Consider the following 14,796-nt stretch of genomic DNA (forward strand, 5'->3'; position numbering starts at 1 on the left):
GAATTCTGGCAGAGAGAGGAGCAAGTTCAAAGGTCCCTAGACATGAGAGTGCTTTATAAAATGTGATTTTGGATTGCATGCTTTATCTGCTAATTTCCTTTTTCTCTTCACCATAAATTGGAAAATGTTTTCCAGGTGCCTCCAGTGGGCGCTGTGACTTTGAGTTTGATCTTTGCTCCTGGGAGCAGGAGCAGGATGATGACTTTGACTGGAATCCGAAGGCGAGCAATGTCCCTGCTACAGGCACGGAGCCAGCAGCTGATCACACCTTGGGAAATTCATCTGGCCATTACATCTTTATAAAGAGCTTGTTCCCTCAGCAGCCCATGAGGGCAGCCAGAATTTCAAGTCCAGTCATAAGCAGGAGGAGCAAAAACTGTAAGGTATGGAGAAAAAATAAAACAGAAATATTATAAGCAACTTCTGATAGAGTCAAAAACAGAAAACAGAATGGCCAGAACCAGACCAAAAAGTGAGTTTGAATGGACTCAGCTTGGAACTTTGTGAGAGGCAGAAAGTGAAGATGAAAGGGAAGGTTTGTTAGAAGTGTTGGAAGAATTTATCCTATGGATAAGTTCCATAGACAAGGAATCTTGGAATCCATTGGAAAAATGTCATGGTTATTATTCATAACTGTGGGTGAAAGTGAAAGAAAGTGTTAGTCACTCAGTCGTGTCCGACTCTTTGCAACCCCGTGGACTGTAACCCACCAGACTTCTCTGTTCATGGAATTCTCCAGGCAAGAATACTGGATTGGGTTGCCGTTTCCTTCTCCAGGTAATCTTCCCAACCCAGGGGTTGAACATGTGTCTCTGCATTGCAGGCAGATTCTTTACTGTCTGAGCCACCTAGAACAAAGTAAAATATCAGTTGTGTCCACTTAAGGAACTTGGCACTCATTGGAATTACGGGAATTTCACCATAAGGAAGAGAATTAAACAGCGAGAAATAGCGAATAGTTAAATATTTCCAAGAACTAATATTAGTCAGAGTTGACACCATGATAAAATGGTTGGACATCTTCACAGAAAATTAAAGACTGAAGTTGACCTTTTAAAAGGTAGAATTTCTAGATTAGGAAAAAATGGTTTGGCCATTATCCTGTGGAAATTTGAAGAAAATGTTTATAGAGTGTTAAAAATATAAGTAGAGTTGTTTGGATCTTCATATGATGACTATGCATTTGCAAGGTCCTTCACTTTCCTTTATTATTTGTGTGATTGTCTGTTTTTATTCCCCAAGGGATTTGAGCCAGCTAGGCTGGGAGCTAAATTTAGCTTTACATATTAATTAAGCACTCAGAAATTACTTCATGGCGTCTTTTTATAAGAGGTTAATATGTGAATAAATGTGCCCTTTATGACAAAAAATACAGTCTCCATAAGCTGTGAACACATGTATTCAGACTGGTGTATTCCTCAATTTCTGGACACTGAAAAGAAAACAAATTATATCCAGAAAGTTGCTAGCTGATCACAGAATCAAACTGGGAGGCATGATTTAAATCTTTATTATCTTCAGATTGTCATATTCTTGTATATCTGTTTCCACAACACAGAGAGTCTTAACTCCAGAAGGAGGCTTGTTAAATCTTTGCTCATGGGCTCTCCAGCTGAACCTGTATTTACTACAGGTGTTTATTCCTCTGTTTTATACTGACCAGCCTTCACATCCTACCACTGTCCCAGCCCAGTCATGTTAAATCTTTAGCTTGTCTTAGGAGCTTTTCTTGCTCAGTTTAAGTTGATTTCATAGTTTAACACTCAGAGTAATATCCTCTCTTCTCTCTTTAGGCACATTTGATAGATTTTCTGCGACAAAGTGACATGGTCAAAGTTTGAGAGACATAACTCGGCAGTCCAGAATGGATGTAATGAAAAAAATACACAATTAAACTTTAATTAGTTTGGTAAAAATTGAGTTTTAGAAAAGCAAAGAAGTTAAACTGAAATTTTATATACTTCATGTTTAACTTTTAATTAACTTTCCAAGACTAAAACTGATTTTCTCATTTCAGAATGTCTATGAATATACAGATTTATAGATATAGACACAACATAGGTAAAATCCAGTGTTCCGGGGTTTTGTTTTCAAGAAAGTATCAAGTAATTTGGAAGACAACAGAAAGAAGACTTCTTAGCTTTTCTATTTAGACTTCCTCTAAGAATATTCAATAGATTTTTTCTTTTCATACTGTAGTAACTAAGGGTTTCATTTATCTCTATTTTTGCCTGGTCCCAGAACTATAGTTCCCACTGTTTTAAACATCTGTGCGAGAATAATGAAGTATGCCTAGGAGAAATGTCAAAAAATTAATGATGAATGGTTCATTTTATGAATATTTATGATATAGACTGTATACAAAGAAGTAAAGAAAAGTCATGCTGGAAATGATTGGGACTCTTAGATATAAAAAATTTGTTTATCAGGTGAGCAGAAGTGACCTCCCAAATTTTCATGAAAATCCTTTCTGTCACTTGAACTTGTGGAATACCTTCAGGCAGAAAAAAATCTAATTGGAGATTTTTCGCCCTTCTGAGTGGAATACAGAGAATTATGCAGACATAGACTGATGAGTATAGAGACCAAACCTCTGAGTAACTGAAATTTCTGGTGAAGATGCCTCCTTAAAAGAATTCAGTACTTGACAAAAATCTGTACTTGATAAAAATCTATTTGCTCATGTTGCCCTGTGATTAGGTTACATTGTCATCAAGTATTCTCTGTAGAAATGGAATGTTTGTGTTTAGATGTTTGTTTGCATGTTAACCCAATGGTATCACTCAGCAAATGGCCTCAAGAAGATACAGAAGTATTTCTGTGACATAAAACATATGCCTTATGCTTTCTGTGCAAATAAGACAAAACAAGGCAGAATACTGGGAAGACCTTGTGTGTGACTGCAGGGGCTTCAGACAGACGTGTGCTATCGCCTGTTGGATAGTTTCCTTTCTTGCCTTTTGACACTGCTCAACAGACTGGCCTCAGACCCTTTTTTAAAATTAATTTTTAATGGAATATAGTTGCTTTACAATGTTGCATTAGTTTTCTGCTGTATGGTGAAGTGAATCAGCCCTGTTGTTGTTATTTAGTTGCAAAGTCACATTAGACTCTTCTGCAGCCCCATGGCTCCTCTCCACGAGATTTCTCAGGCAAGCATATTGGAGTGGATTGCCATTTCCTTCTCCAGAGGATCTTCACAACCCAGGGATGGAACCCGTGTCTCCTGAATTGGCAGGTGGATTGTTTACCACTGAGACCAGGGGAGCCCCCTGGAATCAGCTCTGCATACACGTATATCCCCTCCTTTTCTAAATTTTCTTCCTATTTAGGTCCCTACAAAGCACTGGGTGGAGTCCCACGTGCTGGGCGGTAGGTTCTCGTTAGTTATCTGTCTATACAGAGCATCCATGGCGTACACATGTCAATCCCCATCAGACACCTTTTGTTTCTCCCTTTGTGCCACTCAGCTTTGACCAGTCCTCCCAGAACAAGCCATGGTGGTCACAGAGTTCATGTTTTCTTACATTAATGGGTTAATCAATCGAATAACATTTTTGGATCATAGAGTAATAGCTGAAGTTTGGGTATTATTCATCAGCTAGGAAATTTGCATAGATTGACTTCACAGAGCTTGCCTCTTGATGCTGTTTGAAAGTATGCATTATGTATATTGTTTAATCACATTCTTTACTCTTTAAGAACATTCATTTCCCTTTTCTAGAATATAATATCCATGAGTACCAGTGTTTCTAAAATGTTATTTTCCTGCATGAAGATCATGCACCGTTAGTTTTCCCTCACTCCTAAAAATGACAAACCAAAAGCTTAAAACCACCGAGTCCCTATTGTTCCTAACTCATACTCCTTTTTTTTAGAATTTCCCCTAACTTTCTCCATCAGTGTTTTAGTCACCAAAAATCTGGTAACTCCATATTTGAAACATTGAGATGTTAATCCCTGGAAATACTCATATTAATTTTTACTTGGGTGTAAAACTCAGGTCTACTCTTCTAAAACATTTCAAGTAAAATTTAGAAATTGCTATTCTGGTGGTTTTACTATGTATAGTAGAGCCCTGAGGACTTTGTAGAACTGAAAATGTGTTTCAAGTATAAGAATGTGGTAGAATAAGCAATCAAGTACTCTGCTGTTTTGAAGAAAATGATTTAAGTTTCATGAGATGGGAAATGATTTTCTTTAGTACCTGATGTTTCTTAATCATGAAAAATCTTTCTATATAATACAGCACTTTTTAATGATATTTTTATCCCTTCGAGAGTAGATTTTAAGAGTTTGTGGAGGAATCCTACTTTTATAAGTCACAAAAAGAAAGCAAACACTGCTCATTTTTTCAACTAAATTCTTGCTTGGTCCTTATTGTACTACATTCCATGTTTTGCAGCATATGATTTAAGGCTGGACTAGCTTCATTCACTGATAGAGTATTCACCAAGCAATAGAACATACAGATCCATTTTTCCTTCCAGAATCTGTTAAGAAAAGAGAGGACAACATGATATAATTGAAAATAAGATGAAATTAATTGTACTAATTATTTATAGCATTTCTGTTCTTGGTTGCAGATAATTTTTCATTATCACATGTATGGACATGGCATTGGCGCGCTCACCTTGATCCAGGTATCAGTCTCAAACCAAACGAAGGTCCTGCTTAACCTCACTGTAGAACAAGGCAATTTCTGGCAGCGGAAAGAACTAGCCCTATCTGGTGATGAGGACTTCCAACTCAAATTTGAAGGCCGAGTTGGGAAGGGCCACCGCGGTGATATTGCCCTGGACGACATTGTGCTTACGAAGAACTGTCTGCCTTCCCATCACTCCATGAAAGAAGAACTCACAGTGCCTCTTCCAACAGGTACGTTTTGATTTATTTAGTTGGTGCTTTTACAGAGTGGTAGATGGGAAGGGAGGAAATGGAAAAGAAGTGACCTAAACACCTCGTAAATTATTGTTTTCATAGGGAAAAATCTCTTTGAATCTAAAATGGTATCTTTCAAGCCTTTACTCATAAACTTGTCTTCCAAGTTTTTCTCCAAGCTTTGGTGTATTTACCAATTCCTGAGTCCTTAGTTTAGTCAGTATCTTCTTAGAGCAATAAAATAAGGCTCCTTTGTTTTCAGTTTGATTCAGATTTTAGTCCTAAATAAATATCATTCACTCTTAATAAAATGTAAGGATGTCAAGAACAGATTTATTCCATTTTAATTAGATGTTAGTGTGGTTATGTTATATACTTTATTCTCTTCAGACAAATACTTTGTTCATTTGAAGGGAATGGCAACCCACTCCAGTATTCTTGCCTGGAGAATTCCATGGACAGAGGAGCCTGGTGGGTTACATAGTCCATTGAGTCACAAAGAGTCAGACATGACTGACTGGCTAACACTTACTCACTTATTCATTTGAATGGTTGGATTTATATATTTAAGTCATTTAGATGATTGACTATGTCCATCCATTCACCTAAAAATATTTGGGTAATTTTTCTTAATAATTAGATTAAAATGTTGACTTGATAGATGTCCAATATAATACATAGATTGACAGTGTTATAAGGTGTGGAAATAGTAAGTAGCATTAATCCCTATAATATATTAGAAGTATGAAATGAAAATAAATACAGTGTGTAGTGTTAAGAAAACAAAAGAACAAATTTTATCAATTGATAACATATATATTAATATTTAAACCATGAGTTTGGAGAAGAAAATAAAAATGCCATTCCTTTTGTATATAAATTACATATTGTAAGTAAGAAACAAAAGTGCTTTAAGAAGAATGAACTAATTTATTTGTGCTGACTTATGGTGGGTGGAATGGGGAACAGTGCCATTTCTGCCTTGACTTCCTCATTCGTTTCAAAGGGAGTGTTTTAATTTGGTTAAGAGTATGTTTCTAGATAAATGTTTCCCCGCTGACACATAATTAAGTCAGGATGTTTGCTTGAAGTTTCCAGCACTATATGAAATGGTACAGAGGAAAACAAACATTTCAAAATTGTGTTGAGGGATATATGTACTAACAAGTGAAAGTGAAAGTCGCTCAGTTGTGTCTGACTCTTTGCAACCCCATGGACTATACAGTCCATGGAATTCTCCAGGCCAGAATACTGGAGTGGGTAGCCTTTCCCTTCTCCAGGAGATCTTCCCAAACCAGGGATGGAATGCAGGTCTCCCACATTGCAAGAGGATTCTTTACCAGCTGAGCCATCATGGAAGCCCAGATACTAACAAGAATTAAATGTAAAAGCACTTCAGATACCTCAGAATAACCTACTTCTTGAGAAAAGCCTCACCTTCTTTCTCTGTAGGCGATCTGATGACAGCTATACTAGATCTTGTCTAGATCTAACCTTTTAAATAGGAAATTTTTGATCATAATAAAAAGTAATCTCATAGCATCCAAGTAACAAGACAGCAAAACTTTTATGTAGAACCACTTTAAACTTCAATGAACAACTACTAAGTGGGGTGTCAGAGGAACAAACCAATCTCATTGGGAATTTTAAATTCTTAAACCTGTGAAGTCTGGAATGAAGTTTCTTAAACAAAAATAAAAAGGCTTCCAAAAGGAACATTTTAAAGTATGTACAAAGTGGTATAGATTATATATTAATTGTAAAATTAAGGGTGCATGTTAATATCACTAGAGTTCTTTGTATATCCTGATGCTATTGGAGATATTCTATTAAAAGTTTTGATGAATAGAAATTGAGATTCTGCTCTTAAGAATATCTCATTGTTGTAGGGGAGAATAGGAAAACCATTTCAAAAACCACCTAATATTAGGTTAGATATAATAAAGTGCCAGTAGAGAGTACATATATATATATATACTGTTGTGTATATATGTGTTTAAACATATTTGGGGGAGTGTCCTTGACAAATTTTTAAAAAAGCCGAACTGCTATTTATTAGTCTTCATCAAAGTTGGTGCAAGAGAATTCAGCAATATCATGAACTTTTAACAGAAGTATAATGCAAGCCACTAATGTAAGCTACTTGTGTAATTTATATATGCTAAAAGTTATTTTTAGAAAAAACAAAGTTAATTTTTAGAATATATTTTGCCATTTCCTTCTCCAGGGGATCTTCCTGACATAGGAATTGAACCTGGATCTCCTGCATTGCAGGCAGATTCTTTACTGACTGAACTACAAGGGAAATGCTGAATTAACTCAGTATGCCCCAAGTATTATCATTTAACACAAAAACTATGTAAGATAATAATGAAGTATTTTATATTCTTATTTTCAGACTTAGCCTTTAAAATCCAGTGTATATTTTACAACTGCAACCCATCTCAATTTGGATTAGCCACATTTTGATTGCTTGATAGCTACTCATTCTATCCCAGTGTACAGGAGATGAAGTAGATACTGGACAGCACTTTCATGTCTGACAATTGGGTTCCATTATTTGGGGTCCAACTTGTGAATTCCAAAGAATTTCAGTTCTATTCTTATTCAAACAGAAGCAAAAATACACTCCTAGGCTAAATGGGAAAGCACGGGTAGGTACCATGTTCTAGTGAAGTAGGTACTAATTTCAGACATTCTTCTTACTAGCTATGTGTTGTACAACTTCTCTGAGACCCAATTTCCTCATCTGTTAAGCAAAGAGAACCTATTTCTTAAGTTCTTAAAATAAAAAGAGGTAATCACCTATATGGGCTTCCCAGGTGGTGCTAAGGTGAAGAATCTACCTGCCAGAGCAGGAGATATAAGAGATGTGGGTTTGATCCCTGGGTTGGGAAGATCTGCCGGAGAAGGGAATGGCAACCCACTCTAGTATTCTTGCCTGGAGAATCCCATGTACAGAGGAGCCTGGTGGGCTATGGTCCATAGGGTCACAAAGAGTTGGACATGACTGAAGCGACTTAGCATATACACACTCCATCACCTATATAATTTACCTAGTCTCGTGTCTGGTATATTCTCTTGTTTGGCATTTACTCAGTAAAAACTATGTCATTTTACATTATCTGATATTTTAAGCACCTTACCAGTATTCCATAGATGGTATAGACATTTGAGTGTGAGCCTCCATTATTTGCATTTTATTAAGAATACATTTCTACCATGTGTTTTAGCAAAATGTTCTCTCTTGCAGAGATCACAAGCATATAATTATTGTATATTACATTGTAATCATTTAACCTATTATTTATTGAAAACCTCTTTAATTTAGTAATTTTAATTTGTCATGAATAACGTGTATGTATATGTGTATCTTTGAAATGTTTCTCAGTACTGCAAAAAACACTTAACCTGGAACTTTCACAGATAAATGAAGGATAAATGATATTCAGGCAGTGGCTATATCCACTAAACTTCTGAAAGTGACTTTAGTTCATGCACACTTTTCATCTATATTCATGGGCGTAGGCTAATAATTCCGTCAAGGACAACTTAAAATAGAAAAAGACAAGAGGAGGCAAAACATATATATTTAGGAAGATGCAACTGAACTGAATCTGGAATTAGTGATTCTAATCAGTCAAATAAGAACCAGAGCTTTATTAGCAAAAGTAATATTAAGGGGTTATTATTGAGTCTTTAGAAGTTATATTTAAAAGCTTACTTTGATGGCAATTTTGTTAATTGCTAAATGATGATGGAGAAAAATAATTGTTTAATGAATTTTAATAAGAAAAAGACAACCAAGTTTCCTCTTTTAAATGTCTGTATGGAGATCCAGCCACTATCATATTCTCTGTTATTGACCAATATTTAATAAAAATTTTAAGTATAATAAGGACAGAGACCAAGTCTTAATTTGTGTGTGCATGCACTTGTGTGTTTTAAGTAATTTATAAACATGAGTCATAAAACAATTATGTTTTCACATGACAATTAACTTTTGCTTAAAAGATATGTGTAAGGGAGTTTGAGGTCGACATGTACACACTGCCAAATTTAAAATGGATAACCATCAAGGACCTACTGTATCGCACAGGGAAGTCTGGTCTCAATGTCATGTGGCAGCCTTGGTGGGAGGGGAATTTTGGGGAAGAATAGATACATGTATGTGCATGGCTGAGTCACTCTGCTGTGCACCTAAAACTATCACAACATTCTTAATCATCAGCTATACTCCAATATAAAATGAAAAGTTTAAAAAAGGCAAAAAAAAAAAAAATGTATAAGGCAATGGAGCTTGAATGGATTAGCTTCTCTTTGAAGTCAAGTATTTCCTTGAAATACTTGGGGGGAGTTTAAAAGGCTAGTACCTTCTGATGAGAATGCTGGCATAGCAACCCAGAGTCTCTCGCTGGGAAATCTGGCTGATTATACTTGGCTCTGTAATTTAGTGAACTCTGTACCCAGGGTTTAATGCTAAGTGCATGTGTTCGGGGTTTAAAAAGATGAATTTGGACTTTTGTACTGCTTACTACTTACAAGGCGTCACCTGATCTACTTAACCTCTCTAATTCTTATCTTTCTTGTCCATAAAAATGGAGCTGTTGGAATCTACTAAGTGATCTGAAAAATAATTGAGATAATAATATATAGTATGTTTTAAGCAACCATTGGCATACAGTCAGTGTTTAGTACCCTCTCCCTTTTTTTCTACCAGTTCTCTTCTTGCTGGGGAGATTGTGAAATTAAAGTGGGCATAAGTTGAAATTTCTTAAAAGCATGTTGTATACTTGTTATTTTTTTCTTCTTCATGTTCCATTCATTGCTTAAACATTCAGATTTTCTCTGACCCTCCTATTCTCTTCAAAGAATTTGCTCTCATTAAAGCCCCTAAATTGCTAAATTCTCTAGTTTCATTTGTTATTCATAATAAACAATGGAGAGGAAAGAAGTGGGTCTAAGATTCAAGGAAGTTGATGACTTGCGTATGTGTGGGTGGGGGCAGAGGAAAGTTCATTTTAAATATACAAGCTTACTCCAACCAGTGTTTATTTCCAAGTTAATATTTTCCCAGTAAAATATCTCTTGATTTTTGGTGCTCAAATTCATGGAATGCCTATATTTCACTCTGGTTTTTTAATTTTTTTGTTTCTGCTTTTTAATTTTTATTTTAATTAAAAATTTTTAATTTTTATGTTTCTAATATTTATATTGGAAACTATATTTGCACTACTAAACACTGAGAATGCTGTTTAAGCAACATATTGTACAGGAAAAATCTCAAGTTCTGTTCCAAATACAGTCAATAGACAATGAGATTTTGAAAATTTTATGCAGTGACCATACAGAGGAAGTTCATCATGGACACTGCTCTGGTTAGGGGAAGCATGAGAGTAATATATACACTGTAAAATATTATTTCATTTGTGCATTTGTTCTGAATATGTTTTTTCAGTGCATATTTTTGTCTAATTTGAACAATAAATTCCTCCAGAAATTGAGAAAATGTTGAAAAAAATTGAAAGCAAAAACAAAAGAGATTTCAGTGTAAGAGATGATAAAGGCAATTATAATGTTAACCAATGAGAGCTGGTTCTGCAAAGGTAGACTTAAAGAATAATTGAGAGGGACTTCCCTGTTGGTCCAGTGGTTGAGACTTTGCCTTCCAATGCAGGATGTGTGAGTTCGATCCCTGTTCAAGGAGCTAAGATTCCCACATGCCTCTCAGCCAAAAAACCAAACCATAGAAACAATACTGTAACAAATTCAATAAAGACTTTATACCAGTCCACATCAAAAAAAAAAAAAAATCTTTAAAAAAATCATTGAAGTGCACTTATATCTTACTGAAGGATTTGCTATTAAGTTTGTTCCTATAAACATATAATGTTAGTCTAAGGAAAACTCAGACACTAACTAATTAAAATGATAGACATCACTGGCTTGAAAGAATTTATGGCTCTTATAATTGCAGGGATAAACATAATACCTTAATTGGTGTTCCTCTGTGTTTCATTTGCATTTTTAGAACTTAGTTGGGGTTAGATGAGTAGATTGTGTAATGCATAATAATTTTTCACACTTAAATAAGGTGAAATTGGCTATGGATACAGCATTTTAAAACAGAACATCTGGGATTTCACTGGTAGTCCAGTGCTTAAAGACTTCACCTTCCAATGAGGAGGTGCGGGTTTAATCCTAGGTCAGGGAGCTAGGATTCCACATGCCGCGAGGTCAGAAACCGAAAGCATAAAACAGAAGCATTGTTGTCACAAGTTCAATAAAGATTTTAAAATGGTCCACATCAAAAAAAAATCTTTAAAAATCTTTGAAAATAAATGGAACATCTGAATTTTAGAAACATATTTTTAACTATGTAGGAAGGAACTATACTATAAGTTTTCAAGGAGGCATGATGATAGACACATTTGGGCAACATTTGACTTGTAAGGGTTCAGATTTGAATGGCGGGGGATGGAATGGGACTTTTAAAGTCTGAAAGCTGTACTTTTTTTGTACTACCTGGGTCTATTGAAAAAAACAAATACCTGTCTCATGTTCATGGATATAACTATATAATCATAAATTTAAAAAAATGTGGAATCCTATTTTTTTATGTATTTGTTCCAAGTAGAACAGAATTTTCCTCACTATAGTAGGAAGGCACCCATCAAGCCCCATTCTTTTTCGTGTCCCAAGTCTCTCTATTGCTAGTGATGACTATATTTTCTTTCTTCTAATTTCAGATATAATAGAACAGATATTGTGTAAAGTTCTATACATTTTGGATAAAGAAATTTGTTCCTTAGTTTTCATTTTATTTACTATTTTATTTTTTAGATTCCACATGTAAGTGGTACCATACAGTATTTGTCTTTTGCTGTCTGACTCATTTCTCTTAGCATCAGTTCAGTCGCTCAGTCATGTCCGACTCTGTGACCCCACGGACTGCAGCACGCCAGGCTTCCCTGTCCATCACCAACTCCTGGAGCTTGCTCAAACTCATGTCCATCGAGTCGGTATGCCATCCAACCATCTCATCCTCTGTTGTCCCCTTCTCCTCGCACCTTCAATCTTTCCCAGCATCAGGGTCTTTTCCAATGAGTCAGTTCTTCGCATCAGGTGGCCAAAGTATTGGAGTTTCAGTTTCAGCATCATTTAGCATAATACCTTCTAAGACCATCCATGGTATTGCAAATGGCAAGATTTTATTCTCTTTTATGGCTGAGTAGTATTCCATTGTGTGTGTGCATAAATAAATTTAAATATGTGACATCGTTATGTCTTATTTAAACACATCTTAGAATATTTTAGATGCTAGTAAGAATATAATAATAAAATAGTACTAATAATGCATATTATTAATTATATTACATATTAGTTAACAATGGCATAATATCAGTTTTAAAATTCCTATTTAGTAAGGCAACTAATGAATTTTCACTTATAATTCATTCTTTCCTATAGTTTTACTACAGTATAATTATCATACAGTTAATTACATAAAAGTAAGTGCTCTTGTCTAAACAAGGTATCATTTTTTATTGAATCACCCAGTATTGGAACTGTGGTAGTCCACTTTTTGTTCTGAAATAGCCATTTTCTTTTTCTTCTTGTGGTATATAGATAGCCCTGTATTTAGACAGGCATATAGCTAATTATTTCATTGCTGCAATAAATACAAAATAGCATTATTTCCATAGGCTGAAAGATTCAATAATATATTGTAACTTTATGGTAAGGGCATTTAATATCTTTCATGCTATTGAAAATTATAATTTTTAAAGTGGTATCTTTAAATTTTTGTTTTCTATTTGTTTTGGGGATAGAAAACTGGTTGATTTTTAAAATATTAATTTGTTTATGGTAAGGATAAGTACATATTTGTTTGTTTGTTTAGTTGCCAAGTTGTGTCTGACTCCTGTGACCCTATGGACTGCAGTCCGCCAGGCTCCTCTGTCCATGAGATTTTCCTAGCAAGAATACTGGAATGGGTAGTCATTTTTTACTCCAAGGGATTTGGGTAGAAAAGCAGTTGATTTTTAAAATATTAACCTTGTTTATGGTAAGGATAAACACATATTTAGGTAATCTTTAATTTTTCTTGGTAATGTTTTATAGTTTTTATGGAAGGAGCTTTTATTATATAATATTTTAAATGCTAAAGGCAAATGATATTTTCAAAAATAGTCTCTTAAAATTCAATTTTCTATTTCTTTTTGTTACTGGTATAAACTTATACCCTTATCAACTCATTCTTAATTGAGGAAAAAACTTTATTTCTCAGCTTCCCTTGCAGTGAATGTGACTAAATTTTAGCCAATGGACTTTGAATAGACACTACATGTACCCTATAGATTGTACGTTAAAAGACAGAAACATTCTCTCCATTTCCCTTCTCTTCTCACCAGCTGGTTGGAATGTAGATATGATAGCAGGAGCTAAAGTTTGATCTTAGTTCGTGAGGTTGAGTAATTGCCTCTTTAGCATGTGACAGATAGAAGGGGTCTGGTCCCCTAGACTGCAAAGAATAGAACATTAGCCTGTGGTTGTTTAGCAGTGAGAGGGGAAAAAAGCCCTCTCACTTTGTAACTGTTGTCTTTTGATTTGGGACAGCAGCCCAGTCTATATCTTAATAAAGGAATTTGTTATTTTCCATTGCTACATGCTGTGTCATTATGATGTTTATTTGGATGTTGGCTTGTCTTTAGTTATTCTTAGAAGATCTCTAATTTTCTACCTGTCACCAAGAAAGATGTTCTATGATCTCTGTTTTGCCAATTGGTCTCTTGGGAAGTCAATTCTGGGAGTCATTCCTGTGGGAACTCAACACACATCACTCCTCCAACTATTTCAGCAGTTTCTCAGATATATAATTCTCACTATCAAATCACTTTCTGTTTAAAATATTTAGGGTGATTTGGGTTATCTGCTTTTAAATGCTGATTGATCTCAGCATTTGGTACCAAAGTTTTGACTTTATTATTTGCATTAGTTGTATTTGTATGAATTTTCTAAATGTGCCATTCTGATTCTAATAAGCCAGTGCCAAATGTCACTTAAAAACCTTACTTGCCAGATTTGATTTCAACCTCTATTATAATTCTGCAGTCTGGTAAGTCAAACTCTGTGTCTTTTTTTTTTTTTTGGTCTATATCAGCCTCCTGCCTGCAAGCAAAAAGAAATTTATTTAGGGTCATAGCAGCAACACTCTGAATTTCTGATCAAAGCTGAAACAAAGAATTGAAAGTTCTGAGCCAATTAGTTCTTTTTATAAACTCTCTGGCTATGAACTCCAATGTAGCCAACTAACTCCGATAATGCCTGAATTTCTTATGCATTTCACATTGTACTATGGAGACTACCACTTAGATTTCTACTGTTTTGCTTTCAATGGACACTTTTTTAGATAACTATGGGTGATATTTAAACGATAGCTGAGGGATGTCACTGGTGGCTCAGATGGTAAAGAATCTGCCTGCAGTGCAGAGACCTGGGTTCAATCCCTGGGTCAGGAAGATCCCCTGGAGAAGGAAATGGTCACCCAGTCCAGTATTCTTGCCTGGGAAATCCCATGGACAGAGGAGCAGGCTACAGTCCATGGGGTCACAAAAGAGTTGGACACAACTGAGCAACTAACACTTTCATACCAGCTTTTTACTGATTAACGATGACTCATTTCCTATTAAATGACTGGTAGTAGATATTGTTACATAATTCTCAAAAATGTGTTTTTGTATCTTAAATATTTTCCTTTGCATTTACAATTTGGTTATTGGGAACTCTAAAACAAATCACTACATTTGTATTCTCTTAAATAATATATGTTTGTGTTTCTCATAACCTTGATCCTTATTGAAATATTTATATCATAAGCAAAGTTAGAAATTACAGCATTATTGGCATTATCTT

At 35.1% G+C, this 14,796-nt stretch overlaps 1 protein-coding gene across 1 annotated transcript in view; it reads left to right on the plus strand.

The window, feature by feature from the left end:
* The window catches only part of MALRD1 (MAM and LDL receptor class A domain containing 1), a 515,151-nt gene that overhangs the window by 217,699 nt on the left and 282,656 nt on the right, over positions 1-14,796 (plus strand). The window contains exons 25-26 of the mRNA XM_043884605.1: positions 136-383; positions 4,587-4,878. Coding sequence (XP_043740540.1) covers positions 136-383; positions 4,587-4,878 — 540 coding nt within the window. The remainder of the gene's footprint in view (positions 1-135; positions 384-4,586; positions 4,879-14,796) is intronic.

Source organism: Cervus elaphus, chromosome 23 (genome assembly GCF_910594005.1).
Source record: "Cervus elaphus chromosome 23, mCerEla1.1, whole genome shotgun sequence".
Classification (NCBI taxonomy): domain Eukaryota; kingdom Metazoa; phylum Chordata; class Mammalia; order Artiodactyla; family Cervidae; genus Cervus; species Cervus elaphus.